Source organism: Spermophilus citellus, assembly GCF_964194105.1.
Source record: "Spermophilus citellus genome assembly, chromosome: 12".
Lineage (NCBI taxonomy): Eukaryota > Metazoa > Chordata > Mammalia > Rodentia > Sciuridae > Spermophilus > Spermophilus citellus.
The window spans coordinates 81544781-81572325 of NC_138198.1; the positions used below are offsets into that span (position 1 = coordinate 81544781).

The 27545-nt window shown below is 37.2% G+C and overlaps 1 protein-coding gene and 1 pseudogene across 11 annotated transcripts in view; both read right to left on the minus strand.

The window, feature by feature from the left end:
• Window positions 1-27545, minus strand: part of LOC308631989 (large ribosomal subunit protein uL23-like) — a 491218-nt pseudogene that overhangs the window by 415790 nt on the left and 47883 nt on the right. The window lies entirely within an intron of this gene.
• ABHD3 (abhydrolase domain containing 3, phospholipase) overlaps window positions 1-27545 on the minus strand; it is a 61269-nt gene that overhangs the window by 2230 nt on the left and 31494 nt on the right. The window contains exons 4-8 of one of the 10 annotated variants that reach the window (XM_081263598.1): window positions 18758-18870; window positions 13536-13709; window positions 11493-11541; window positions 11249-11414; window positions 7422-8214 (exon numbers count right to left, since the gene is read on the minus strand). In XM_081263598.1, the coding sequence (XP_081119724.1) occupies window positions 8036-8214; window positions 11249-11414; window positions 11493-11541; window positions 13536-13709; window positions 18758-18870 (681 nt within the window). In that variant the 3' untranslated portion in view covers window positions 7422-8035. Of the gene's footprint in view, window positions 1-7419; window positions 8215-10469; window positions 10535-11248; window positions 11415-11492; window positions 11542-13535; window positions 13710-18757; window positions 18871-27545 lie in introns of those variants that run through there. The other 9 variants (XM_081263593.1, XM_081263590.1, XM_081263594.1 and 6 more) reach the window with 9 other exon arrangements.

The following is a 27545-nucleotide window of genomic DNA, read 5'->3' on the forward strand; positions in this document are numbered from 1 at the left end:
GTTAATAATTGCTAGCGTGTCAAAAACAGAAAATAATACCCTTCTGTGATCATCCAAATCTGTTAATATACTGCTAGCGTGTCAACTGATAAACCAACTGATACTGACTCCTTGATAATATGATCAACAAAGTAGTTATAGGATATGATTACTGTACTGCTTATGAGATTTGGGTATCAGTGTTTAACTCACAGTGGGTTAGGGTAGAATAACTCTGTAGAAGGCACAAATATACAAATTGTCTAGTAATACATTAATACCAATTAATAAATTAATACCATGATCTTAACTGACAGTGAAAAGAAGTCTTCCTTATTTGATCTATATGATTCTTTCCTTTAAAAAATTCACTTTAAAGTATCTCTTTCTTTTTTAATTTTATTGATGATCTTTCTTTTAAAAAGATACCTAGGCAAGGTACAGTGGTGCATGCCTTTTATTTTTAATATTTATTTTTTAGGTGTAGTTGGACACAATGCCTTTATTTTATTTACTTATTCTTTGTATGTGGTGCTGAGGATCATACCCAGGGCCTCACACATGCTAGGCGAGCGCTCTACCACTGAGCCTCAGCCCCAGCCCTGATGCATACCTTTAATTTCAATGGTTTGGGAGGCTAAGACAGGAGGATTGCAAATTTGAGACCAGTAAGGACAACAAAAAAGGACTGGAGATATAGCTTTCAGTGGTAGAGTGCCCATGGGTTTTGCAAAAATAAAAATAAGCAGCCGGGCACAGTAGTGCATGCCTGTAATCCCAGAGGCTTGGGAGGCTGAGGCAGGAGGTAAGTTCAAAGCTAGCCTCAGCAAAAATGAGGCACTAAGGGCTGGGGATGTGGCTCAAGCGGTAGCGCGCTCGCCTGGCATGCATGCAGCCCGGGTTCGATCCTCAGCACCACATACAAACAAAGATGTTGTGTCCGCCGAAAACTAAAAAATAAATATTAAAATTCTCTCTCTCAAAAAAAAAAAAAATTTAAAAAAAAAGTGAGGCACTAAGCAACTCAGTGAGACCCTGTCTCTATATAAAATACAAAATAGCGCTGGGGATGTGGCTCGGTGGTCAAATGCCCCTGAGTTAAATCCCCAGTACCAAAGGAAAAAAGAAAAAAAAGGGTTGAAATGTAGTTCAGCAGAAGAGGATGACAGGGTTCACTCCCCAGTACCACAATAAATAAAATACTCAGAGAGGTAAATTGTTCTTATCAAATCCTTGCCTTTCCTTACTTTTTTTTTTTTAGTGTAACAGTTTTCAAAGTAATTTCTATATTTAGATGATTAAAGGAGAGAGCCAGAGAAAGTATCTCCAAGGTGCAATATTGGGAATAGGGACAAATAGTACAATTGAGCATTTACATCTTTATAACATGCATGACAAAAGCAGAAAACATTGTTTTGTATTCAGCACAAAGCACATGAATACAGAAATATTACTCTCTTTACTTCAAAATAGAACTTAAAAGCAAAATAATAAAAACAAATTAAATTTTTACTGCATTGAGTATTTATCAATGCTGATACCACTATGCTATTGTAAGAAAAGGAACATTAGCTTTTATTCTGTATTTTTGCTTTTTCTTAGAAAAGGATTGGGCCAACATACTTGTCTTTTAAGTGAGAACTGGAGCTTAAATAGCACATTTCCTAGGTATTCTTTATCACCTGACCTTGCAAATTGTCCTCATCGACTCTAAATTAAGTTCTAAAAAACCGGGTGCTTACCTTGTGACCAGTGCTATATTAGGTTCAGAGTAACTGTGAGATTTTTTAAATTACCATTTTGACACTGAAGTCTGCAGGGAAAACAGACTGCTTTAACAGATGTCCTGTTCTAGAGAGAGGCTGTAAAAATGCCTTCCTCCTCTCTGCACTGCTAACTTGAAGTCCTACCTAGGGTTCTACCTAAGGGCCCAAGTTTCAAGTATCTTTAAGTAGTAAGTACAATATTATTAAAAATAACAAACATTTACTAAGAACCTAATATGCACCAAATATTATGTTGGCCCTAGGGAATAAATGGAGAGTAAGACATGTTTCTGGTCCTCATAATAGCTTAGCATCTGCTATGAAGGTTGACATTACAAGCTGGATATGGTGGTGCATGCCTGTGATTCCAGCAACTTGGGAGGCCGAGGCAGGATGATCACAAGTTTGAGGCCAGCCCTGGCAATTTAGCAATGCCTTGGCTCAAAATAAAAACTGAAAAACCAAAACATAGATGGAGATGTAGTTGAGAGGTATAACATCTCTGGGTTAACCCGCCCACTACAGGAAAAAAAAAAAAAAAAAGCTATTATGACTAAATGTGACAACTGCCATAGGCAATAGTGATTAACTTCTAGGAGTTTCTAGAATTCCAGTGTGTGTTTGTTTTTGTTGTTGTTTTTAGTTGAATTCCAGTGTTTTACAAACTGCAACTCATTGGTGGGTCTCAAAAGTATATTTTAAAACAAGTGCAGAGGTGCAGGTCTATAATTCCAGAGTCACAAGAGGCTAAGGCAAGAGGATTTAAAGTTTGAGACCAGCCTGGGTAATTTAGCAAGACCCTGTCTCAAAACAAAAAAAATAGAGTTGGGGATGGAGCTCAGTGGTAGAGTTCATTCCTCAGTACCAAATTCAATCAATCAATAAATTTTAGAGTTAATTTTTTGTAGTTATGGATGGACAGTATGCCTTTGTTTCATTTTTAGATGGTACTAAGGATCGAACCCAATGCTTCACACATGCTAAAGAAGCACCCTGCCATTGAGCTATAGCCCCAGCCCTAGAGCAATTTTTTTTAAAGTAATGTTTTTCATGTAAAAAAGTAGAGAGAATAATGTAATAGGTCCTATTTAACCATTCCCCAGATTTGAAAATTAACAAAATTTTGCATTTTTTCACTTTCATTTGGTAAATGAAAATAGGACAGATAATAGACCAGACTTGTATAGGATGGGCTAGAAAATAGAGTATATTGCACAGTGAATGTTACATATAGTGAAAGTTAAGTATTGTCCTATAAAGTATGTGTTTTTTATTTACTAAGTTCAAGGTATTAAAAAAGTTGGTGGGGAGGAATAAAGGAAGGAAGGGAAAAGAGGGAGGAGAGTAAAGAAAAAAAAGGGAAAACATTGTATCTATTTGGACCCCTAGTATCCAATATGATGTTCTGTATAGAGAAGACATGGATAAATATTTGATAATGACAATAAACAATGGAGCCAGGAGCAGTGGCCCACGCCTGTAATCTCAGTGACTTATGAGTCTGAGGCAGGAGGATGGCAAGTTCAAAGCCAGCCTCAGCAAAAGTGAGGTGCTAAGCAACTGAGACTCTGTCTCTAAATAAAATACGAAATAGGGCTGGGGATATGGCTCAATGGTCAAATGCCCCTGAGTTCAATCCCTAGTACCCCAAAATAAAATAAATAAATAACCAACAGAAACATGAGAGAAAAACTAGAAAAATATTCTAGGATAAACTTACAATAAAGTTTTCAAAATAGGATAGCTGGCTCACAGGTTACATTTACATACTTAGCCACTATTACTCGGCTAATTTTGAATACACTGTTCTATGCAATATACTAATTGGGATGCAAAAATAATTAACACATAACCTTTCTTTCTCAGAGCTTGTTATTGTGTGAAGAGACAGCTGGGGGGAAATAATTTGTCCTCTAGGTTAAAAAATCAATATTTAAAAATGTTCATCTATTATAACTAACATAACCTGTTATAAACAAAACCATATGTATGTGTACTTGTATTTTTGTTTTACACAAATGGGTTCATATGCATATGAATTTGATTTTTTAAAATTAAATATTATGAAATAGTCTCATAAATCAGTATTTTTAAGGGCTACCTTATGTGAATGTGTTATAGTTTATCCACCTGCTACATGCCAGAAACTATATGATATAAAGTTTATAAAGATATATGAATTGTAATCTCTTCCCTCAAGTAGATTACAGTCATAGGGAAATGATGGGAGATTACAAACATCTCAATTAATAATAATATTAATCATGAGGATGGGTATCTTATTTGTGTGGAAACATATCTAAATGAGTACATAATAATGGTAATGGCTAATTTAGGACAGTTGTGTAGAATTATAGCACACTCTTAGTTTTCTACGTTAATAATTACTGCTAAAAACCATTCTCTCATTCAATCTTCACAATTCTTCTAGAAATTCTATAGTAAGGTGATAAAGCTGACTATAGTGGTGCTGGGAAAACTGGATATCCAAATGTGGAAGAGTGAAATTAGATCCCTATTTTCACCCTGCACGAAGGTCAAATCAAAATGGATTAAAGATTTAGGAGTTGGCCAGGTGTGGTAACACATGCATATAATCCCAGTGGCTCTGGAGACTGAAGCAGGAGATTGCAAGTTCAAAGCCAGTCGCAGCAAAAGCAAGGCGCTAAGCAACTCAGTGAGACCCTGTCTCTAAATAAAATACAAAATAGGGATGGGGATGTGGCTCAGTGGTGAGTGTCCCTGAGATCAATACCCAGTACCCCTCCCCCCAAAAGACTTAGGAATTAGACCAGAAACCAGTAACTATTAGAAGAAAACATAGGGTCAACACTCCACTCACTATACAGGTATAGGCACTGACTTTGTCAACAAGACCCTTGAAACTCAAGAAATAAAACCAAGAATCAATAAATGGGAAGCCAAAGTAAAAATCTTCTTCCCATGAAATGAAGCGATTGAGAGAGTGAAGAGAGAGCCTACAGATTGGGAAAAAAATCTCTGCCAGTCACTCCTCTGACAGAGTATTAACATCCAAACTACATCAAGAACTCAAGACTTCATGCAAAAAAAAAAAAAAAAAAAAGAAGAAAAATAAATTACCCAGTTAATAAATAGGCCAAAGAACTAGATAGAAACTTCTCAAAAGAGGAAACACAAGTGGCCAAGAAATATATTAAAAAATGCTCAATATCTTCCAGATGCAGTGGTGCATGCCTGTAATTCCAGCAGCTGGGGAGGTTGAGGCAGGAGGATCACAATTTCAAAGCTGTCCTCAGCAACTTAAGGAGGACCTAAGCAACTTAGTGAGACACTGTCTCAAAATAAAAAAATAAAATAAAATGGGCTGGGGATGTGGCTCAATGGCTAAGCACCCCTGGGTTCAATCCCTCTTGCCAAATAAATAAGTAAAGGTAGGAAAGGAAGATCAACAGAGGGAGTAGAGAGAACTATGGAGGAGGAGGAAAGGGAAAGGGGAGGAGGCAAATGGGTATTAAAATCAAATTATGTTAAAATTAACCCTAATACTATGTATAATTGAAATTCTCTAAAAAAAATTTTTTTTTAAGAAGTTTTAAAAGCCAGGCATGGTAGTCCACTCCTGTGATCCCAGCTACTCCAGAGACTGAGGAAGGTTGCAAGTTCAAGACCAGTCTGGGCAATTTAGGAAGACCTTGTCTCACCAAAAAAGGCTAAGGACGTAGCTCAGTGGTAGAGTACTTGCTTAGCATGTGATAGGTATTGCATTCAATACCTAGCACTCTCAATAAAAATTTAAAAACATGATTTAAGTCATCAAGGAAATATATATACTTTAAAACCCATACTGTTCTTTATTTTTTCATTCATTTCATTTTGGGGAAACAGGGTCTTGCTATATTGCCCAGGTTGCTCTCCAACTTCTGGGCTCAAGTAATCCTCCAGCCTTGACCACCTGAGTAGCTGGGATTATAGGTGTATGCCACCATCCACATCTTAAAATCTTTAAATTAGCTAGCTGTATGCACAAAGCACTATGTAAATGCTTTGGGGCATAAAATATGTGAGACTCCATCCTCCAAGGGCTCCCAACTAAGCATTCCCATTTATGTACAATTTGGACACATATATATCATTCCTAAATATACTGGGCAGGACTCTGAGTTGTGAGTGAAAGCAGATCAACTCAAAACTAAAGTGAAAGGAGGATTTTTTTTTTTTTTAGAAAAAGGAAAAAAAAAGTTTTATTGTTTTGCTAGCAAAGGAGAAGAACAGGGGACTCCTGTCCCAGAGGGTGAGATTCTGCCCTTGCAGGGGAAAAAAGAAGGAATTTAATAGCTTCTATAACAAAGAAGATCAAGGCTTTTTTGAACTGACTAGAAACAGAGGTTCAAATAAAGGTTTTAGGACTCTTGCTTCTTTCCTTTCACTCCTACAAACCATGTATCCATGGTCTGGAGGGTTTGTAATCCCAGAAAAAGAATGTCCCTCATGATTTTCTTCCCAAAAGTCTAGAAGGCAACTCTGAAAGCAGGATCTGCCCTACCTTATCTATACAGACTGAATGTAACCAAATGATTGAATCATAATATATACTGAACAGACAAGAAAAGCACTGGATTATCAACACTACCTTCTTAGGAACAGTATCGAGGGAATCTACAAATACATTATCAGTACTCTAATTTTTTAGTAAATAATTTTGTACTCACACACATATACTTAATACATGGTTATCTTAAGGCAATACCTGGAGCAAAATTATATGTATTTTAAACAGGTTGAAATAAAAAAAGTTAAAAAGGAGGGAAGGGATGTTGAAAGGTGTGGAAGATGTTACTATTCACTGGCTAGCCCAACAACCACTGCCAATCCCTTCTTCCTTTCCTGCATCTACTATAGTTGGAAAAGTTTCATACTTGCATTCCTAGTCTCCTACTTAATCTGGGTGGACATGTGACACAGTTCTAATGTATGTAAGTACCAGACTTCTGGGAAAGCTTTCACTTTCCTAAAAGGGCAGATAGATGTGTTAGGCTCCATTCCTTCCCTTTTTTCCTTCTCTAAACACAAATGTGATGTCTAGAGCTGCTGCAGCTATACTGCATCTAGGAGGTAACTAGCCATCCTGCTAAGGATGGGTGGTAACAGAGCTTGAGTCTCTGATGACATTGGTAAGTCCCTGCACCAGCCCTGTTCTGCCAACCAGGAGATTTCCTGTTATATCTTTTTTTTTGGTACCAGGAATTGAACTAAGGGGCGGTCAACCACTGAGCCACACCCCCAGTGCCCGATTTTGTATTTTATTTAGAGACAGGGTTCTTGTTATATCTTAATGGCAAGATAATTAAATATATTTATGTGCTGGGGACCAAACCTAGGGCCTTGTGCATGCTGAGCACACATTGTACCACTGAGCCACATGTCCCATCCCCTATTAAATATTATTATTCCTTAAGGCCCTGTTGGGTTTCCTATAGCTCAAAGTTTTCTTAATTGCTATAAATGAGGTGAGACCAATATTCTTGAAATAGTGAAGCAAAACAGTTTTAATGTTTCTTAAAAGTTATCATAAATGACTTTCTAGGAATTACTTTCTGGGCCCTTTTTATTAAAAAACTCACAGAGAAACAATTTAAAATGATAGAATTAATTTTAATATGATATATATGTATGCACATATACTATTTTAAAAATAAGCATGTAAATTATAATCATTATAAAACAAATCAGTGCTAATTTAATGTTATCAGCGTAAATGAACATGTACAGAAGTCAGTCTAACATTGTTGCTTTTGCCTTTTAAAGTAAAAATACATAAAAGATTTAGCGCATTGTATTTTATTTCAGTTTTCATGTTATCATCATTAAAGTATAAATACCCTTAGGAATGTGCCAACTTATAACTTACATTCAAATAACCAAAATCTCTTAACAGTTATTAAAGTACCATTAAATCACCTAAAATAAGTAATCTAAAAAATACTAGCCTAAATTAAAACCCTGAGGAATTAAAATCTTTTTACACAATAGTTTTGGTTAAGTGCAATTCCATGTAGGTAAGGACTACTTTATTTAAGGGCATACTTGGTAAGGCATAGTAAAAATAAAATCTACATAAGTAATAATCTAAACTATATTTAATTTCTTGCTACAAAGTTGTTTTGTTTTCCTAAAAAGTAGTTTTTGCATGTCATTCTGGACCTCTTCACCCATCTGCTGGCTTGTTTGCTTTATATACAGTAGTTAAAATTTGTGCACAAAGCTGAGTTGCCTTTACAATGGTTTTCAGACATAACGCACACAAAGAGCTACATGTTAGAGAGTTCATGTCCATGCTCAACCATGGCCTGCACAAACTGCTTGAAGACTCGATCCATGTAAGTGCATTGCCTTGGCCAGATTCCCTCCAGAAAACCAATATGGCCTCCATAAGAAGTAAGAACCAAAGCAACATTAGGGTTTTGCTTAGCAGTTTCTATTGGAATAGCTTGAAGAAAAAACACGGGTGGCAGTATGAGAGAGGAAGGAGAGAAAGGGAAACAGAGAGAGAGAAAGAATCATTACTGTTTTTTTCAAAGATATTGTAACATAACCTTCTTATCAATATAAAGCAAAATGCCATCTAAAAAAATATTTGCAATGAGTATGGCTAAATGGAATGAATCTAATTATATCAAGCATCTACATTCTTTTTTTTTTAAAAGAGAGAGTGAGAGAGGAGAGAGAGAGAGAGAGAGAGAATTTTTAATATTTATTTTTTAGTTCTCAGCGGACACAACATCTTTGTTGGTATGTGGTGCTGAGGATCGAACCCGGGCTGCACGCATGCCAGGCAAGCGCGCTACCGCTTGAGCCACATCCCCAGCCCGCATCTACATTCTTATAATAGTTCATGTTTACAGTCATGTACTAAACCACTATTTTTGGGGAAAAAAAATCAACCTAAGATTTAATCATAACACAAAAGTATAGGCTGAATCTTGTTTTGAAAAATTGAAAATAATCTTAGCATTTTTGTGAGAGTTATGAATTCATATGTATGACTTTAGATAACTTTATATGAAGTTAGATTCCTGAGGCCACTGGTGGTTGTAAGGAAATATTCAAAGTTGTAAATATAATGTATGTAATAAAAACACAGATAACACCCTCCAGAAAAAAAGAGAGAAAAACATTTTATCATATGGTAATAGTATTTATCTTTGGGTACTGAAATATCTGAAACATCAGTGATTATTTTTAATTTTTCTTCTTTCTCTGAATTTGTATTTATAGTCAAGAAAAATAAAAACTGTATTTTGAAAATATAGTTGAATATATATTTAAAAATTAGAATAAAAAATATACAAAAAATAGTTGGTATATTAAATATAATTCACCACCAATGACAGATTTTACATGTGTTATATAATATCAACTGAACACAAAATTTAAGGATATGAATTACAGTTTACTTATTTTTCTCCCATGCTCAGAGTTCACACAGTGGGAAATTTTTTTTTTTTTTTTTTTTTTTTTTTGGGTCCTGTGGACTGAATTCAGGGCCTGTGAATGCTAAGCATGTATTCTACCATTGAGCTACACCCACAGCCATACTCAGAAATTTCTAACACTGACTGTTACAGTCATATCAGAAAAACAAAAGGCTGTGCCACATTTGAATCATGTGAAACATGATAGCTGCCTGTTCTCTCAGACTGCAGACAATTGTCTACTATTTCAATGTGGCAAGACTACTTTAAGAGCTTGGGAAAGAATTGGAAATGAGTTTAAACTTCACCCTGTGGGTCAAGTTAAATGTTGGGAAATTTTTGTGGCTGTAGGGCCAATGAAGTATGCAAATAGATGACGAAACACTAGACTTACTTAATTAACAAAAATAGGCTAAACAATTACTATGTAAGTCAAGTAATATTAAAGTTGAGAGTTTCCGTTTCTGATTTGTGGTCAAAGGTCAAACGTTTCAGCTATCTAAAGCTACCTGTGCTTAAATGGGATCTTGTAAAGAAATAATGGGGGACTGGGATTGTAGCACAGTGGTAGAGTGCTTGCCTAGCACGTGTGAGGCACTGGGTTTGATGCTCAGCAGCAACATGTATAAATAAATAAATAAAATAAATAAAGATCCATAAAAAAAGAAATAATAATGGGTAGTTTATAAAAATATACATATATATTTGGGATTTTCTGAAATTTTTACAATATATAATGCTTAGAGTCAGAATAAATGTGTATTTTTCTTATTTTATTTCCTTTTTTTTTTTTTTTTTTTTGTGTGTGTGTGTGTGTGTGTGTGGTGCTGAGGATTGAACCTAGGACCTCATGCATGCTTGCCCAGGGCTTTACTACTTACTGAGCTGCATCCCTAGCCCATAGTAATTGCTTTTAATGGAGTACTTGGGGAAAGTGTTTTTTAAAGTAATTAGGGGGGAAGTAAGGAGAGGAGACTTCACAAAATACTTTGTCAAATTTCATTAGGATAAAATCAGAAGTCAAGCGTATTGATCCTTGAGCTAATATAATTACTCCTTTTTATTTTTTAAAATTTTTTAGTTGCAGATGGACACAATACCTTTATTTTATTTAATTACTTTTATGTGGTGCTGAGGATGGAACCCAGTACCTCACACATGCTAGGCAAGCACTCTGTCACTGAGCTACAACCCCATCCCTAATAATCATTACTTCTAATCATACTGCTTCAACAGGCAAGTGCATGCACAGGTATTCATGTTGTCAAATTTCGTATTTCCTGAATTAAGATAGCAGGAAAGTTGAGTCTGGACTAGTTTTCTTTTCTGCTGTATCTAGGGGAGAAATTAAAACTGTTTTCACTTCAAATATGACCTTTTAGCCCAAATTTGCTCTCATCATTGAGATATTCAAGGTCACTATGTTTCTTAAGTGTCAAGTTCTCTTCCAGGTTAAAAGGGGAAAATAACCTTCAAATTCTTTTATACAGGGACATCAGGAACAAAAGGCAAGTCATGACAATGTTCTCCTGAGGCAAAGATATTGTAACATAACCTTTCCAAAGAACAGTGTATTTGATAAGAAGGAAAGGTTATAAAAATGAGAACAAGAAAATACTGAGTCCTAATTTGTTCTGAGATGCTCTGGAGTCCCTGGACTAGATAACGGACTCTGAAAACATTTAAGACATGATCTGAGACATTTAGATACTAAATTGTGAGTATTTAGTTATTTTTTTTAATCACAGTGGAAAACATAATTATGAGTAATATTTTATTTATTAATTTTTTCTCTGGCACTAGGGATTGTACAGAGAAGTGCTCTACTACTGAGCCACATCCCCAGCCCTTTTATTTTTTATTTTGAGACAGGTTCTCGCTAAGTTACTGAGGCTGGCCTCAAACTTTTGATCCTCCTGCCTCAACTTCCCTAGTCACTGGGATTACAGGTATGTGCAACTGTGCCTGGGGTTATTACATTTTTTTAAAACAGAACAATATTTAAAAAGTTAATTCATGAAAAAATAGATACAAAAATGTTAATTTTACCATGACTTGGTGAGAAAACATCATCCACAGAATTCAGGCACAATACTGGAATTCCTACTGAATTCAATCTACGATTTGGGCTGGCATCAGTATAATAATCATCGATTGTTCGGTATCCAAACATGACAGAAGTGAATCGCTTATCAAATTCTCTGATAGATTTAGCCTGAGAAACAAAAACAAATTTTATATTCTCTTGTAGTTAAAAGAGTAAATAAAGTACTACATAAAGTTTATCTCCTACCTTCATGACATGATCCATATCAATTTGTTTTACAAACATATGGCGGTGCCTGGAACAAAAGAATTTCAGAACAATAATTAAGATCATTTCTACCTCAATCATACCTAAAATACATAATAACAAATAACTAGATAGCCTAGAACAGGGCACAAAGTTGGCACTCAAATTTTAACATTTGTTTAATTAGATACAGTAAAAGTAATACATTGATGTTTGTTCTGAAGGTAATTTTTTTTGCAGGGTTGGGGGTTCTAGAAATTGAACACAGGGTCTTATAGATTGGTTGTACAAGAAAAGTGACCAATATTTTAAAAAAATTAGTATGCAAGCTGGGCGTGGACTCAAACATCCATAATCCCAGCTACTTGGGAGGCTGAGGCAGGAAGATCACAAGTTCAAGGCCAGCTTCAGCAATTTAACAAGACCTTGTCTCAAAAAGCGGGGGTGGGGAGGTGGGGGGGTGTTCAGGGGGTTGGAGGCATAGCTCAGTGGTAAAGCACCCCTTGTATTCAATACCCTCCCCCCCCCCCAAAAAAAAAAAACCTACCATGAAGGAATAAACAGAAACAGCTGCAGGTTCTTCTTCTTTTTAAAATCTGGATTGAACTCAGGGGCACTTAACTACTGAGCCACATCCCCAGCCCTTTTTTGTATTTAATTTGAGACAGGGTCTTGCTGAGTTGCTTAGGGCCTTGCTAAGTTGCTGAGGCTGGCTTTGAACTCTGAATCCTCCTTCCTCAGCCTTCCCAGCCACTATGATCACAGGTGTGCATCACCACACCTGGCATCTGTATGTTCTTTATCATGCCAATTTAACTGTTAGAAGATACACAAAGAATTCCAGAAAAATTAATGCAGCAAAGACAGTATTTTGTTAGTGTAATAACTGCAAGCTAAGAGTATGCACAAGAATTGCATTATCTTATTTCTAAAACATACTATGCTTGTAAGCACATGCTTAAGGAGTTGTATTATTCAACACTGAAAGTACCAAGTGCTTACTACCTGGGAAAGAATTAGGTACTGACAAAATTAGCAAAAAACAGAAAATCTAGGGGAATAGCCTATAATCATAATTTTGCTTTAACATATTCCAAAATGTTTTAGTTCTTTAGAATAATTTTTTTTTTTTTTGGTAGTGGACATTGAAGCCAGGAGCGCTTTACCACTGAGCTGCATCCACAATACTGTTGTTTTGTTTTGTTTTGTTTTTTGAAACCGTGTCTTGCTAACTTGCTGAGGCTGCCTTGAACTTGTAATCCTCCCTCCTGCCTCAGCCTTCAGAGTTTCTGGAATTACAAGTGTGTACTACCACACCCGGACGTTTGTTAGAAATAATTTCACAGTGATTTAGAGCAGTGATCCTCAAAGAAAACATTATGACTTTTTTTTTAGGAGAGAGAAAGAATTTTTTAATATTTATTTTTCAGTTTTTTCGGCGGACACAACATCTTTATTTTATTTTTTTTATGTGGTGTTGAGGATCGAACCCAGCGCCTCGCACATGCCAGGCGATCGAGTTACTGCTTGAGCCACATCCCCAGCCCACATTATGACTTTTTTAAAAATATTTTTTTAGTTGTTGGCAGACCTTTATTTTCTTTATTTATTTATATGCAGTGCTGAGAATTGAACCCAGGGCCTCACACATGCCAGGCAAGAGCTCTACCACTGAGCCACAACCCCAGCCCCAACATTATGATTTTTATCTATAAGTTTAGTTTATGCTTATAGTTTTTTATTTTTGCATACATTCACACATAGAAAATATTCTGGTACATAGTAAAGTCATATATAAACAAATATACATATATTGACAGTGTTATGCCTTAAATGTTTTTACTGTTGGGTCATGTGATCTAAAAGTTTGGAGACAAATTTTTTTTTAAAATATGTATTTCTTAGGTGTAGATGGACTCAACACAATGCCTTTATTTTTATGTGGTGCTGAGGATCGAACCCAGGGCCTCACATGCCAGGCAAGCACTCTACTGCTGAGCCACAATCCCAGCCCTGAGACAAAAAATTTTAAAGATGACTTACTTATTAACTGAAGACTGGAGGCAGGTTGTCAGATAGTAATTAAAAAGCAGCCAGTTCAGTGGTTTCTCCAACGACTCTGAGCAAGCAAAAGTATTCCAACCAACTGAAAAAGTGGCAGCTGCCATCAAAGGAGTTTTGGGCCCAATTTTCCCCAGGTAATTTAGAAGCAGCATTCTAAAATGAGGAGAAACAGGAAACTTGGTGACAAATTTTTATATCTGTCAAAATGCCTAATTTCTTTTTTTAAAACTTTTTTTTTAGTTGTAGATGGATACAATACCTTTATTTATTCATTTATCTTTATGTGGTGCTGAGGATCTAACCCAGTGCCTCACACATGCTAGGCAAGCACTCTAACCCTGAGCTACAACCCCAGCCCAAGATATGTCATTTCCAAGCGTAAACGTCATACTAATTATAGAGGAGAAAAATATAAACCAGTGTTTACATAAGCAAATATCTCTGTTCTTTCTTCACTTCATACACATATGTGTAATGCAGTTAAATATACTGTGGATGGGACACATACAATTATTTCTGTATCTGTTTCCTTCTATGAAGTAAAGCATGAGAACGCAAGAGAAATCCACACAGGGAGTCAATCTCAAATGTGACTGCACATTGGAATCACCTGGGGAGTTTGTAAAACTACCTCTGATGTCCAGGTGGTACCCCAGAGATTGTAAATTGGTCTGGGTGGCCATCCTAGTTGCTGAGACACCCATGTCCCCTACAGCAAGGCTCTAGAGGATTCTCCAGTCTAGAGTTAGACTTTCTGAGTTGTGGCAGAGCAACCGGCGCCTAAAGTAACTTATTTTCTCTTCCTACTCCTTCCTGCTATCTGTGCTTATCTCCAGTCCCATGTTTTCCTTTTATTTGATCAGTTTTCCTAATTCTATACTGGTAAGAAGGACAAGAACTGAATTTAATCTAATAATCTCAAAAATCTAAGCTTAACACTGTCAACTAAAAGAAAGGATGATGTACTAAATTCCATTTCTCTATTTTCTGTACTTAATATTTATTTATTAATTTTTTCAATTGCTCAGGTTATAAAACAGGAAAAATAAGGAGAAATATTCTTCTTCACTCTTTTCCCCTCACCCCAACTGAAGAATGACTTTCAGGGTGAATGTGATGAAATTTTAGAAGGAAAGTGGACATGTTGCTTTAGAAAATTAATTTAATATTTAATATTTAATGATGAAATAGTCTTCTTCACTCTTTTCCCCCCACCTCAACCGAAGAATGACTTTCAGGGCGAATGTGATGAAATTTTAGAAGGAAAGTGGACATGTTGCTTTAGAAAATTAATTTAATATTTAATATTTAAAATTTAATATTCCTCTATTAGCTGGATATAGCATTGTGGTTCACTAAGCCATATAAAGGGTCGTGCTTCCATTCCTGCAAAGGGATTTTTCTAAGGTTCTAGTTTTGGTGGTCCTACTTGTTCGGTTGAAGGTCAGATATTGCTAGGAGGCTTTAAATATATAAACAGCAAGGGCTGGAAGGGAGTAGAAAGACCCAGGAAGAGACATGACCAAACATGTTCGGGTAATCCGTGGTTATTACTCAGGAGCAAAATAATGCCAAGATGTTACCCTCCAAAAGGTTCTTTTACTTTGATAGAAACAAACAACCAACCATTTACTTACCCCATTACCAAAAGAAAAAAGAAAAAAACTACAAGGAAGAAAAAAGAGAGTGAGAAGGAGAAAGAACCCATGGATTAAGAGATTTAAGAGACATACCAATCCCAAGATGTGGGTGAACTTTATCTGGTTCCTGTATCAAATAAACTATAAAATCAAATAAATAAACAGACATTGTAAAAAATATGAGCAATGACTGAGTATTTGATAATACATTAATTTCGTTTAGGTAGGATAAGAATTTTTTTTAAAAAAGAGAGAATCCGCTTTTTAGAGACAACATTAGAAATATTTATGTATTTACTTTTTAAAAATGTTTTTGTGCACCATTCCTGGAGACACTGTGGTTAATGCTTGGGTTAGACAGAGCCAGCCCCTATTCCATCTCCCTGCTCCAAAAATCCATTTACTGTATCATTCTTGGATAGAGGATGTATGAGATTGTAAACTGATGAGAACATAAACTACACAAGAAATTATCCAAGTAAAATATTTATTTCTTAATTTTTGTGGTGCTGGGTATTGAACCCAGGGCCTCCTTCCTGCATACTAAGCAGACACTCTGCCACTGAGTTATATCCCTAGACTCAACTGAAATATGAATAAATGATGTCTGAGATATAGTTAACAATTAGGAGACTTGGGAAGGAGTGGGGAAGGAGAATCCTACTGATGAAACACGAGTATCTGTGGGCTGATAATTAATTGAAGCTGGGTGATGAGTTTATGGGGTGTATTTTTGTCTCCTGTATATATTTGGAATGGCTATACATTTTTAAAGCGTATTTACCATCTCAATGGGAGACTAGAATCTGAGTCTAAAGTAGCAAGGGGTCCCTGACTTGACTCAGCTATAGCTCAAAGCCTACATCTGGCCCCAGGCATCACAGGCTTGGGGATTACCGAGTCCATGGGGGCACTGGGCCTGAGAATCTTCCTCAGACTATGCTTTTGTCAGCTGCATGTCTAAAAGAAAAATGTGTCAAGCTTTAAAACACATCCCCAAGTGTTGTAAGGCCAGTTGGGACTGTGTCACAGTGCTAGGCAACTAGAAAGGATGCTTCTTTCAAGTAATTTACAAGACATTAATATTCAACCAGCTGTAAAGGCTAACGGTCAAGTTCTGCCTTCAAGCACTGAGGCTTCAGTGTGGCATGAATAGGCATTTCCCAGGAGCTTCTGAATAAAGAATGTGGGCCTGTTTATATAAGGTCTGGCCTTAAAAAAAAAAGAAAGAAAAAAAGAAAAAAGTAAGAAAAAGAAAGAAAGTCAAGAATGTATGATTAAGGGGGAAAAGTTCAGCTCTCACCCTGTCCTTTAGGCTTCACATTATGTGGGGGGAAGGAAAGAGAAACTAAATTCTGTCTGTTAAGGAAAATGAAGAAATTCTGCCTTTTTTCTGCATTGATTCAGATTTCTTCCTTTAGTAGGTCAGGGCAGACCTTCCATGCTAATGTAACAGATGTATTCTTGCCTTCTTAGTTTTATGTTTATCAGAATCTAAAAGGCTCTGGTTAAAGCCTATTTTTCAGAGTCTGTCATTAATAAAGGCTGTTAACTTTCAAGCATACATACTCCTAAGATGTTGTGAAAACTGAAATGACAGATAAATCAATTACAAAATGAAGAAAAAGCATTTTTTTAAAAAAATTTCAAGAGTTAACTGATTTAAAAAAGTACCTTTGGGGCTGGGGGAGTATAGCTTAGCGGTAGAATGCTTGCCTAGCATGCATGAGGCCCTGATCCCCAGCATTAGAAGGTAGTTTTTGGACACTGATGTAAGGAATCTAAAACAATAAAAAGCTAGATAAAAAAATTTTGAATTTCCTTAAGCTCTCTCTCACTAGAACAAAAACACATAAATAATTAGTAGAAATAAGCCTAAATATTAAACATGGCAAATAAAAATTCCAAATAAGCTCTAATGTAATGACAAATAGCACGAACCATTATAATAAAGCAGCAGCTGGAATTAGGGGATTAACAACAAAATTTCAGTTTCTAGGAGAACATTCCACATTAGGCCTATTTTCCCAGCAACAAAACAAAACAAAACAAAATGCCACCTATGAAAAAAATAATTTGGAAGGCCACTTGAGAATTTCTGTGACTGGAGTGATGCACATTGTGGAGATCAGGCTCTGCTGAGTTACTACACGGTGTACAGAACAGCAGTTTTCAGACTGTGCCTAAACCTTTGTGACTCCATTTTATAAAGCAGTAGTTTGTCATAAGCTACTCCATTTTGAGTTTAAGTGCTGAAGTGGAACAACACCACACTTTGTTTGTGCAAAAAAACCACCACTGTCTGCCTGGCACAATCATAAGATACAAACTGGTAAATAAATGCTAATATGAATGACCACCGGTGAATGTATCAAATTGACTAGAAGCACAGGGATGCATGGGTGTATCGAACTCATACTGGAAAAGCCAGGCCCACAACTTCGTCAAACACATAAACCACCAAGTGACGCAACCCCCTCACCTGAGACCCATAAAAGGAGGAGCACCCCGAGACTGCGCTCAGCAGAAACTTGACCCGATCGCTGGTCACTCAACATGGGCCTTGCCCAGGAAAATCACCACAGCCTTCCACCTCTGAGTCTCTGTCCCCAGGCTTTAGCAGAATGCAGTTTCTCCTGCCCTCGATGACCATGCAAGCCCCACTCCAAGCCAAGATCTCAAGCCGACACACCACACTGACAATGTGAAACTACTGATGTCCAAACCTTGGCCTAGAATAAATTCCTGTGCTTTGACAGTTCTGTGCCCTGAACTGTCAGTTCTTTGGCTGATTCAGTAATCTTATCTGATCACCTACAGTAATTCTTTGCATTCATATCAGCTTTCTGCTTTTCCTCTCAATTCAGCCTTCTAAACCCCTGTGGCTGCCCTAACTCTTTCTTAGCCTATCTGAAACATATATATATATATGTGTGTATATGTATATATATATATATATACATATACATATATACATATACACACACACCCCCGTGTAAAGTGTGATGTATGACTTGAGTATTACAGATACTAGGAATTAAGGTTGGAATAAAAGAACCTGTGATTGTCCAGCTTATGTCTACCAGGTAACAGACAAGTGTTTAGCAACACTGATAGAAGTGGTATAGCCTGTGAATGTATTATTATTCCATAAATACTGACATTGTGGAAAGACACAATGTGTTTGATCTATGTTTATGACATAGCATGCTCACAGCAAATATCATGCTGCAGGTTCAGCTTCCCCAGTATTCAAGGAGGATGCAGCCACAGCAATGGTGGAGAAGCATGGAGACCAGAAGGCCAATGGGGTAGCAATGTGACACAAATCAGCTTTGTGGGGTTCAGATTCACAAAAGCGGGACTGCCCTGAGGAAAGACTGGTACCCTTTGATCATAGAGATTAACAGTCAAGGAAAATATTAAACTTCACCCAAATTAATTCCTTCCTTCCTTCAAACATGTGATAAGATATGATAAAAAACACTTATGTTAGCATGTCTAGGAGGTAGCTAATAAGAACACTTCCCTCTTAGGTATTTTAGAAAGGGAAAACCTTACCCTCCCATTGAAACCCCAGCTGCCAGAAAAGGAGCAGAAGGGTACAGGCTGTGGACATGGTGAATAACTGTCTCCAAGTCTTCAGTGTTAGCACAACAGTAAGTCCTTGGCGTCTGCAAGCAGTGACAAGTAGAGCAAAAAAATTAAAATGTGAGGTTAATGATTTGTATAAAGTAGAAGTGTTAAAAAATGAGCAAGAAGTCATCAGTATGAAAAAAAATCTTTGCACATTCTCTTAATAATAGTTTAACTTTTCATTTTCTATCTTGCAGTACATATATGTGCCATTTGGAGTGACTGTGAACTGGGTTGGTACTAACAAAAAGACTTTGGACATGCAAGAAGACTTGACGCATATGGAACAAAACCATTACAAACACCTTCTGTTAAACACATACAATTTACTACACTCAAATGTGTCTCTACGTTAAGAAGAAGAGTCAATATAAGAAGAAAAAGTAGAATTATGGATTTTTTTTTTTTTTTTTGTGTGTGTGTGTGTGTGTGGCGGGGATGGTACTATGGATAGAACCCAGGGGCACTTTACCACTGAGCTATCTCTCCAGACCTTTTTATTTTTTTAAATTTATTTATTTATTCTAATTTGTTATGCATGACATTAGAATGCATTTCATTTCATAGTACACATATAGAACACAATGTTTCATGTCTCTGGTTGTACACAAAGTAGAGTCACACCATTCGTGTCTTCATATATGTACTTAGGGTAATGATGTCCATCTCATTCCACTGTCTTTCCTACTTCCATGCTCCCTCCCTCTCCTTTTTCCTATCTAAAGTCAGACCTTTTTATTATTTTATTTTGAGACAGGGTCTAAGTGGCTGAGGCTGTCCTCACAATCCTCCTCCCTCAGCCTTGCTGGGGTTTACAGGTACCTGAAACTGTATGGCAAGGGTAGAATTATTTTTTAGAGAAAAAAAATTTTATATTGTCCCCAAAGCCAAAATAATTAGTTTTTAGAAAATACACAAGTAAGTAAAAAGGCTTTCTTTTTTTAAAAAAATTTTTTAGTTGTAGATGGACATAATACCTTTGTTTTATTTATTTATTTTTTTAATGTGGCGCTGAGGATCAAACCCAGTGCCTCACACATGCTAGGCGAGTGCTCTACCACTGAGCCACAACCTCAGCCCCAGTAAAAAGGCTTTCTAATAGTGCCAACAAGTACTAAATTGTGGCACTACTTTCTCCACCCTGAGTGTTATCTGCCAAAGAGAGAGTAAAGTTCCTGGGACTGCCTTTCCTCCAGATAAGGCAATAATATACAGTCTGACTTACCAAGTAAATATTTTCTTTTATAACAGTATTTATACATAGCCCCAACTGTGCTACACTGCAACAGACACTTAAAAATGTTAAGCTATGTAAAGCTGATTATGCCTAATACATAATGCATCAAAACAAATGGTTTTCATGTGAAATTCTTCAATAAGGGCTTTGTTTATAGCAGGAAAGCTTCACAAATGCTTCGCTTGAGGTCTGGGAGGAGGGAACAATCACCTACATTGAATATATGTGTGGGTATGTGAATAAAATATCTATATGAGAAAAATAACCTGAAATGTAATGACAAGAAGATGAATCTGATAGCATTATTCATTACTAATAAAAACACTGAAATCAGTTATCCTCACCACTCCAACTTTAATATTCCTATAAGCCATAATCATACTAAGAAGATTATACATCACCTACTGTTCAACCACTAATGTGTAGTTGGAGAAAATTACAATTTTCAGCAATCCATCCAATTAACCTCATCCCTGATACACTACCTATTATATACTGCCATCTTTTCAATATGCAAATATGGAATGCTCCAAAAGACAAATATTAACCTAACTGTAACACTTACTGAATAATTAAATTTGTATCTACAAAAAAGTAAAGAAGATGCTATTATATCTATTTTAGAAGTGAGGAAACTGAATTAAGAAGTTAATGACTCCTGTAACTTATTTTTTCTTTTTAGGTACCAAGGGATCAAACTCAGGGGCACTTAACCACTGACACACATCTCCAGCCCTTTTTTATTTTATTTTTTAGTTTTGAGACTGGGTCTCGTTAAGTCCTTAGGGCCTCACTAAGTTGCTAAAGTTGGCTTTGAACTTTCGATCTTCCTGCCTCAGCCTCCCAAGCTGCTGGGATTATAGGTGTGAGACACTGTGCCCAGCACTCCTGTAACATTTTAACAGTAAGTGATTAAATTGAGATAGAAAAGAAAAAGAAAAGAAACAACAATCAAAATAAAACAAACAAAAAAACCCTTTGTGATTAAATGAACTTGAGGGGTACAAATTCAGTAAAAACAAACAACAACAAAAAAACCTAAAATAAAACAATACCTTCCACAATGTTCATTTGTAATGACTGCAGAATTTATCATGATAATTTTAGGTGAAGGAATCATTCTTAGTATTTTTTTTTGTACATGTCTATTGACACTGAATAGCCTTAAAGTTTCTGAATTTTTTATGAACATATACAGGCTGTAAGTAAAGTATGTGTGTATGTCTGGGATTGTGCGTGCGCGCACACACACACACACACACACAGAGTATAAGAAAAATAGACTATGGAAAATTGGGATCACAGAGTCTTAGTGCCAGAATGGACAACAGATGTCATCTGCTTCCTTATTTACATACAAGGAAAATCAGGTCCAGCAAGTTTGAATAATTTGCCAAAGGTCACAAGTTAGCAAAGTCTAGATTATATTGCAATAAGCAAACTAGTTCTTATAAAGTACCATGGTTCCATGAGATATATATCAAATAAATTAATACCTGGAATTCTTGGACATAGGTGCTTGTTTTTCTGTAAACACTTGCTCCAAATAGATAACATTAAGATCAAAATGGATAATACTAGGGCTGGGATTGTAGCTCAGTGGTAGAGTGCTTGCCTAGCATGAGTGAGGCACTGGGTTTGATTCTCATCGCCACATACAAATAAATAAAATAAAGGCCCATCAATTTAAAAAAAAAAGGATAATACTGCCAATGAAGTAGTGTGGCCTCCTGCCACTGGCTTTACACTAGATAAAGCAATACACAGTCTGATTTCTCAATTAAATCTTTTCTTTTACAATAGCATATCATAAGGCTCAAGTGTGTACACTGTAATATATGCCTTTTCCCCCAAAATTTTTAAAAATAATTTTATTTTATTTATGTACTTTTTTAATGTGATGCTGAGGCTCAAACCCAGTGCCTCCCATGTGCCAGGCAAGCACTCTACCAATGAGCCACAATTCCAGCCCTCCAAATATTTTTTAAGCTGTAGGTGGATATAATACCTTTATTTTATTCATTTTTATGTGGTGCTGAGGCTAGAACCCAGTGCCTCACACGTGCTAGGCAAGCACTCTACTACTAAGCCGTAATGCCAGCCCATTTTTTTGTTGTTGTTGTTGTTTTTTTTTTTTTCTTTTTGGCACTGGTGACTGAACCCAGGGGTGCTAACACTGAGGTATATACCTAACCCGGTTTATTTTTTATTTTGAGACAGAATCTTGCTAATTTGCTGAGGCTGGCCTCAAGTTGTAATCCTCCTGTCTCGCCTCTCAAGTCATACTGAGATTACAAATGGGTCGCTACCACACCAGGCTCACAATATACTGTTAACATAAGCTAACCTGATTATGTCTCAACACAGAATGACCCACCACTATGGATCAAAAGTTACCAGAACTGGAAATGCAGCAAACCTAGAACCTTTCCACATAGACTTTCTTTTGCCTGCTCCTCCTGGCATCTTAGATGGCTCCAGCCTATTGGTTCCTACTGTCGCTGGCTGTCCATTCCTCACCCAGTTCCTGTCATTCTTCCTACAACCCCAAATGTGGGCATCCATTCTTAGGTTTGCAACTGCTTACCCTCTAGTCAATACCTAATTCTTTTTTTTTTTTTTAAAGAGAGAGTGAGAGGAGAGAGAGAGAGAGAGAGAGAGAGAGAGAGAGAGAGAGAGAGAGAGAGATTTTTAATATTTATTTTTTAGTTCTCGGCAGACACAACATCTTTGTTGGTATGTGGTGCTGAGGATCGAACCCAGGCCGCACGCATGCCAGGCAAGCGCGCTACCGCTTGAGCCACATCCCCAGCCCCTCAATACCTAATTCTTGAAGGTGTTATCCACCTCTACAGCTTCATCAATGACTTCTATGCAATGATCAAACCAAATCTCCACTCTCACTTTTGTCACAAACTCCAGATCCAAATTTCCAAGTTCTAGCAGGCAGCTAGAACTTCTGGCTCTTGTAATGTTCCACTAGTACTTCAAATGCAAAATGTCCAAAAATAAACCCCCTTCTCTTCATGAAAATTCCCATTACTCCTAAGTGCCCATTTTCCATAGGTGACATCTAGATTTTCATAGTTAAAACTGTAGGTGACATTGCCCTCTCCCCAAGTGGTTGATAAAGGGTCAAGTCCTGCAGGTTCTTCTTCCTCAGGACCTCTTGCAGGACACACAGGAAATTCCTCTTTTCCACTATACTAATGTCTAGTAAACTGGGTTCTGTCAAAAGGGCACTTGAGGCAAGGGTGTAAGTGTGAGCAGCTTCATTTGGAAGGTGATGCCAACAAGTTTCTGCAGGGATATGATGAAATGAGTCAGAAAAGGTAAGATGCCAATAAAGGAAATGTTATCAAGCAGTTTATGGCTATAGGCAACTAAAACTCAATTCCCTTGAGATACTCTGGGAGGGGCTGGGGTTGTAGCTCAGCGGTAGAGCGCTGGCCTAGCACGTGTGAAGCCCTGGGTTCGATCCTCAGCACCACATAAAAATAAATAAATAACATAAAGGTATTGTGTCCAACTACAACTAAAAAATAAATATTAAAAGAGAGAGAGAGAGAGAGAGATACTCTGGGACAATTTGTTGAATGAGACCTAAAATGATTCCAATAAGGAACCGGGGTTGTGGCTCAGTGGTAGAGTGCTTGCCTAGCATGTGTGAGGCACTGGGTTCGACTCTTAGCACCACATAAAAATAAATGAACAAAATAAAAGGCCCATCAATGGCTAAAAAATAAAAAAATGATCCCAACAAGATGGCAAGGGAGGGCTGGGGATATAGCTCCGCTGGTAGAGTGCTTGCCTTGCATGCACAAAGCCCTGAGTTCAATGGGGAGAACCATCCCTCCCCACTGTTGAGAGCCACAGCCAAAGGGGCCCCAGCAAACTTCCAGCTGCCGGCTGATGATTGGTTCACAGCAGCACCAGCAACATCTAGCTGATTGGCTCCTCTGCGGTGATGTTCATTGGGATGTTTCCCTGCCCTTTCAGACCACGGAGCTGCTCATTGGGGGACTTCTTTGGCTCCGCCCATGCGACCCAGCCAATCGGCCTCAAGAACAGGAGGATTGTGGGAGGTGGTGAGGCTTGTGTGGGTGAGAGGCTTGTGGGAAGCCGTGGTGGCAGTTGGGCTCTGAGGGTTTTTTACTGAGGAGCTGTTTTGTTTGGTGTTTGTAGTTCTAAAAATAAAGTTAGTTTCTTTTGACAAGTGGCTCCTGAATTGTGCCCAGCCAGACTGCGGCACCCCACCACCAAAAAAAAGATGGCAAGGGAGTTGGGTTATTTATTCACCAATTCCCTTCAGTATCTGGCTGAAAGCTGCTCCTGGAGGAATTTGATTCCCTGGAACTTCTGGTCTACCCTTGAAACAGGCCTAGGTGGCTCTAGTAGCTAAGGAAACCCCTCAAAGACAGGCAGGTGCTTGCAGTTGGGAGCCCTTAGCAAAGGAATGGTAAGTGCCAAGAAGATAAGGTGTGGCACTGACAGTCTCTGCTACAAGGCCTTTTTACCTCTCACCTAGAATGTAGCAATGACCTGGTAATTGGGTGACAACTAGCATTTCCTCATAGTCACCCATATTTCTATATCCAGTGCACTCTTGGATTAAACTTCTTAAAGGGCACTTCCAGTTCTAGTAATGCAATCTTTTTGCTTCACTGGCTTTCCACTGCCAATGGAATTAAGTATAAACTCCTCAGCTGAGTGTTTGAGGCCTCTACCATAGGATGCTAAGTATTCTTTCCAGCTCTGCATTTTACTATATCTCTACGTGTCCAGATTCAGGTCAATGGGGCACTGCTGTTTTCTTGCTGGCCAGGAAGCTTAATATCTTTGCCACCTGTGTAAACTTCATATGCCAGGTGTCACATACTGTCAACTTTGACTATTGAAACTCTGACTTGAACAAATGCCAGACAACAGGTCAGACATGATCCTGTCGCCTTATAGCTTTTTCCTACTTCTGCCCCTAATTGCCTAGTATTCCATGGGAGTCTATTACTTCCCTATTCACTTCTATCTCTGACAGTCAAACTGAACACTTGGGGCTGGAGATGTGGCTCAAGTGGTGGCACACTCGCTTGGCATGCGTGTGGCCCGGGTTCGATCCTCAGCACCACATACAAACAAAGATGTTGTGTCCACCGAAAACTAAAAAATAAATATTAAAATTCTCTATCTATCTCTCTATCTCTCTCCCTCTCTCTTTAAAAAAAAAAAAAACTGAACACTTGTCAAACACTTCAACACTGGTCAAACTAAACTCAGACAAACAGTACTGCAAGGGAGAAGTCCTGATCATTATGTTTCATATGCAGAACTAGGCCCTTATGTTATACAATCTCTTGCTAGTTGATGGGCTCCAATGGGAATATCACTGGCCTTCTTTTCTTCATGGATCATGAGCCTAGCCGGGCACAGTGGTGCACACCTGTCACCCTAGCAACTCAGGATATTGAGGCAGGAGGATCACAAGTTCAAAGCCAGCATCACCAATTTAGTGAAGCCCAAAGCAATTTAGTGAGACCCTTTCTCAAAATAAAAAACAAAAAGGGCTGGGGATGTGGTTCAGTGGTTATATGCCCCGCTGGGTTCAATCTGGTAAAATGGGTAAAATGCTCCTGGGTTCGAAGAAGAAGAAGGAGAAGGAGAAGGAGAAGGAGAAGGAGAAGGAGAAGGAGAGGGAGGAGGAGGGGGTGGGGGAGGGGGAGGGGGAGGGGGAGGGGAGGAGGAGGAGGAGGAGGAGAAGGAGAACAAAAGAAACAAACAGGACTTAAAGAAAAAACTTGGGTCCTACTAAAAAATAATTCACTATAATTAGAAGCTCTTTAGACCAAAGACTAGTTAATTCTCAGTTACTAGGACTACTAACACAACTAGCAACTATCTTATTGTGGTAATTTCTGTCTTTTGCCATGCTCCCAGGACAGAGGTAAATTAAACCACACCTAATCAGAAAAGGGATAAAGGAAGACCTGGCAAGATTCAGCTGGGTGGTAAAACTTCTAGGGTAAAATGAGGATGGGAAAGGTACTTTGGAAAAAAAAATAAGAGAAAATCTAAAAGGCAGGACACCTTCTAGCAGATGTTTGGGCATAAATTTTCTATAAATTAGTCAAGTGTGGTATTGTACACTTGTAATCCCAGACTTGGGTGACTGAGGCAGGAGGATATCAAGTTCAAGGCCAATCTCAGCAACATATTAAGACCCTGCTTCAAAATGAAAATTTTGAGGACTGGGATGTAGCTGAGTGGTAAAGCAATCCTGGGTTAAATCCCCAGTACCAAATAAATAAAATGAAAAGAAATAAATATTTTATAAAATAGTTTGAATAATTTGATAGTAATTACAAACCAAAATTGTTCTGTTTAGTTTGTTCAACTGCAGCTATGGTCAGAGAACAAGAATAATCACAAACTGTTTAATGGTTTTTAGAGGTTAATTTTTTAAAAAAGTATTGATGGGAATAATGAAGTATAAATAATTCTATGTAATAAGAAAATAATAATGTATGCACTTTGTATTTATCTGTGGTCTATATCTAATTTTCCTTCTTAATCAAGTAAAGGCTTCTAAAAAACAAAATCTGACTTGAAAAAAATATTTCTTATCCTAGGTTTAGATGACCTGTTTCAGAATTTTAAAATTTTTTACTAAAAAAGTTATTTTTTTGGTATTGACAATATTATTATTCTGAGTAATACTCTGACAAAATGCTCTCAATATTCTTATTTGCTGTTTCTTTTGGGATATTATTGATATTTTACCCACTTTGTGTGTATATATATATATATATATATATATATATATATATCATTAATTATCCCTCCAAAATGAAAAAAAAATTTTTTTTTTGGTCTAGAAACAAATTTTAAAATTCACCCTGTTAATCAGGTAGACTGACTCTCCCTAGCTATTCTGGGAGATTAATTTGCTAATCTGCAGTAGAGGACATAACTCAGAATCCTTCTCTTTCTCAGGGGTAGAGTTATCACACATCCTAAATCAGATAGCCTAAATCAGGCTCTGAAGGATTTCAGTTTTCGGGCTAGGGATGTGGCTCAAGCGGTAGCACGCTTGCCTGGCATGCGTGCGGCCCAGGTTCAATCCTCAGCACCACATACAAACAAAGATGTTGTGTCCGCTGATAACTAAAAAAGATAAATATATATATTTTAAAAATTAAAAAAAAATTTCAGTTTTCTGTCTAGTAAAAGGAAAACATAAAAAGACATGTGTCTTTTTAAAAACCATTTAAATTTCATGTGTATTTCATTGTACAAGTCTGATAATCATCAGGACTTTAGGATATTTCATCTTATAGTCTTCTGTCAAGTATTTAAAAATCTGTACTCAAATATTTCATGGCACTATTTAATGAACTCTGTAAACTGAGTGTACATGCCTGTAAGTCCAAAACTAAGGAGGCCAAGGCAGGAGGATCACAAATTTGAGGCCAGCTTTGGCAA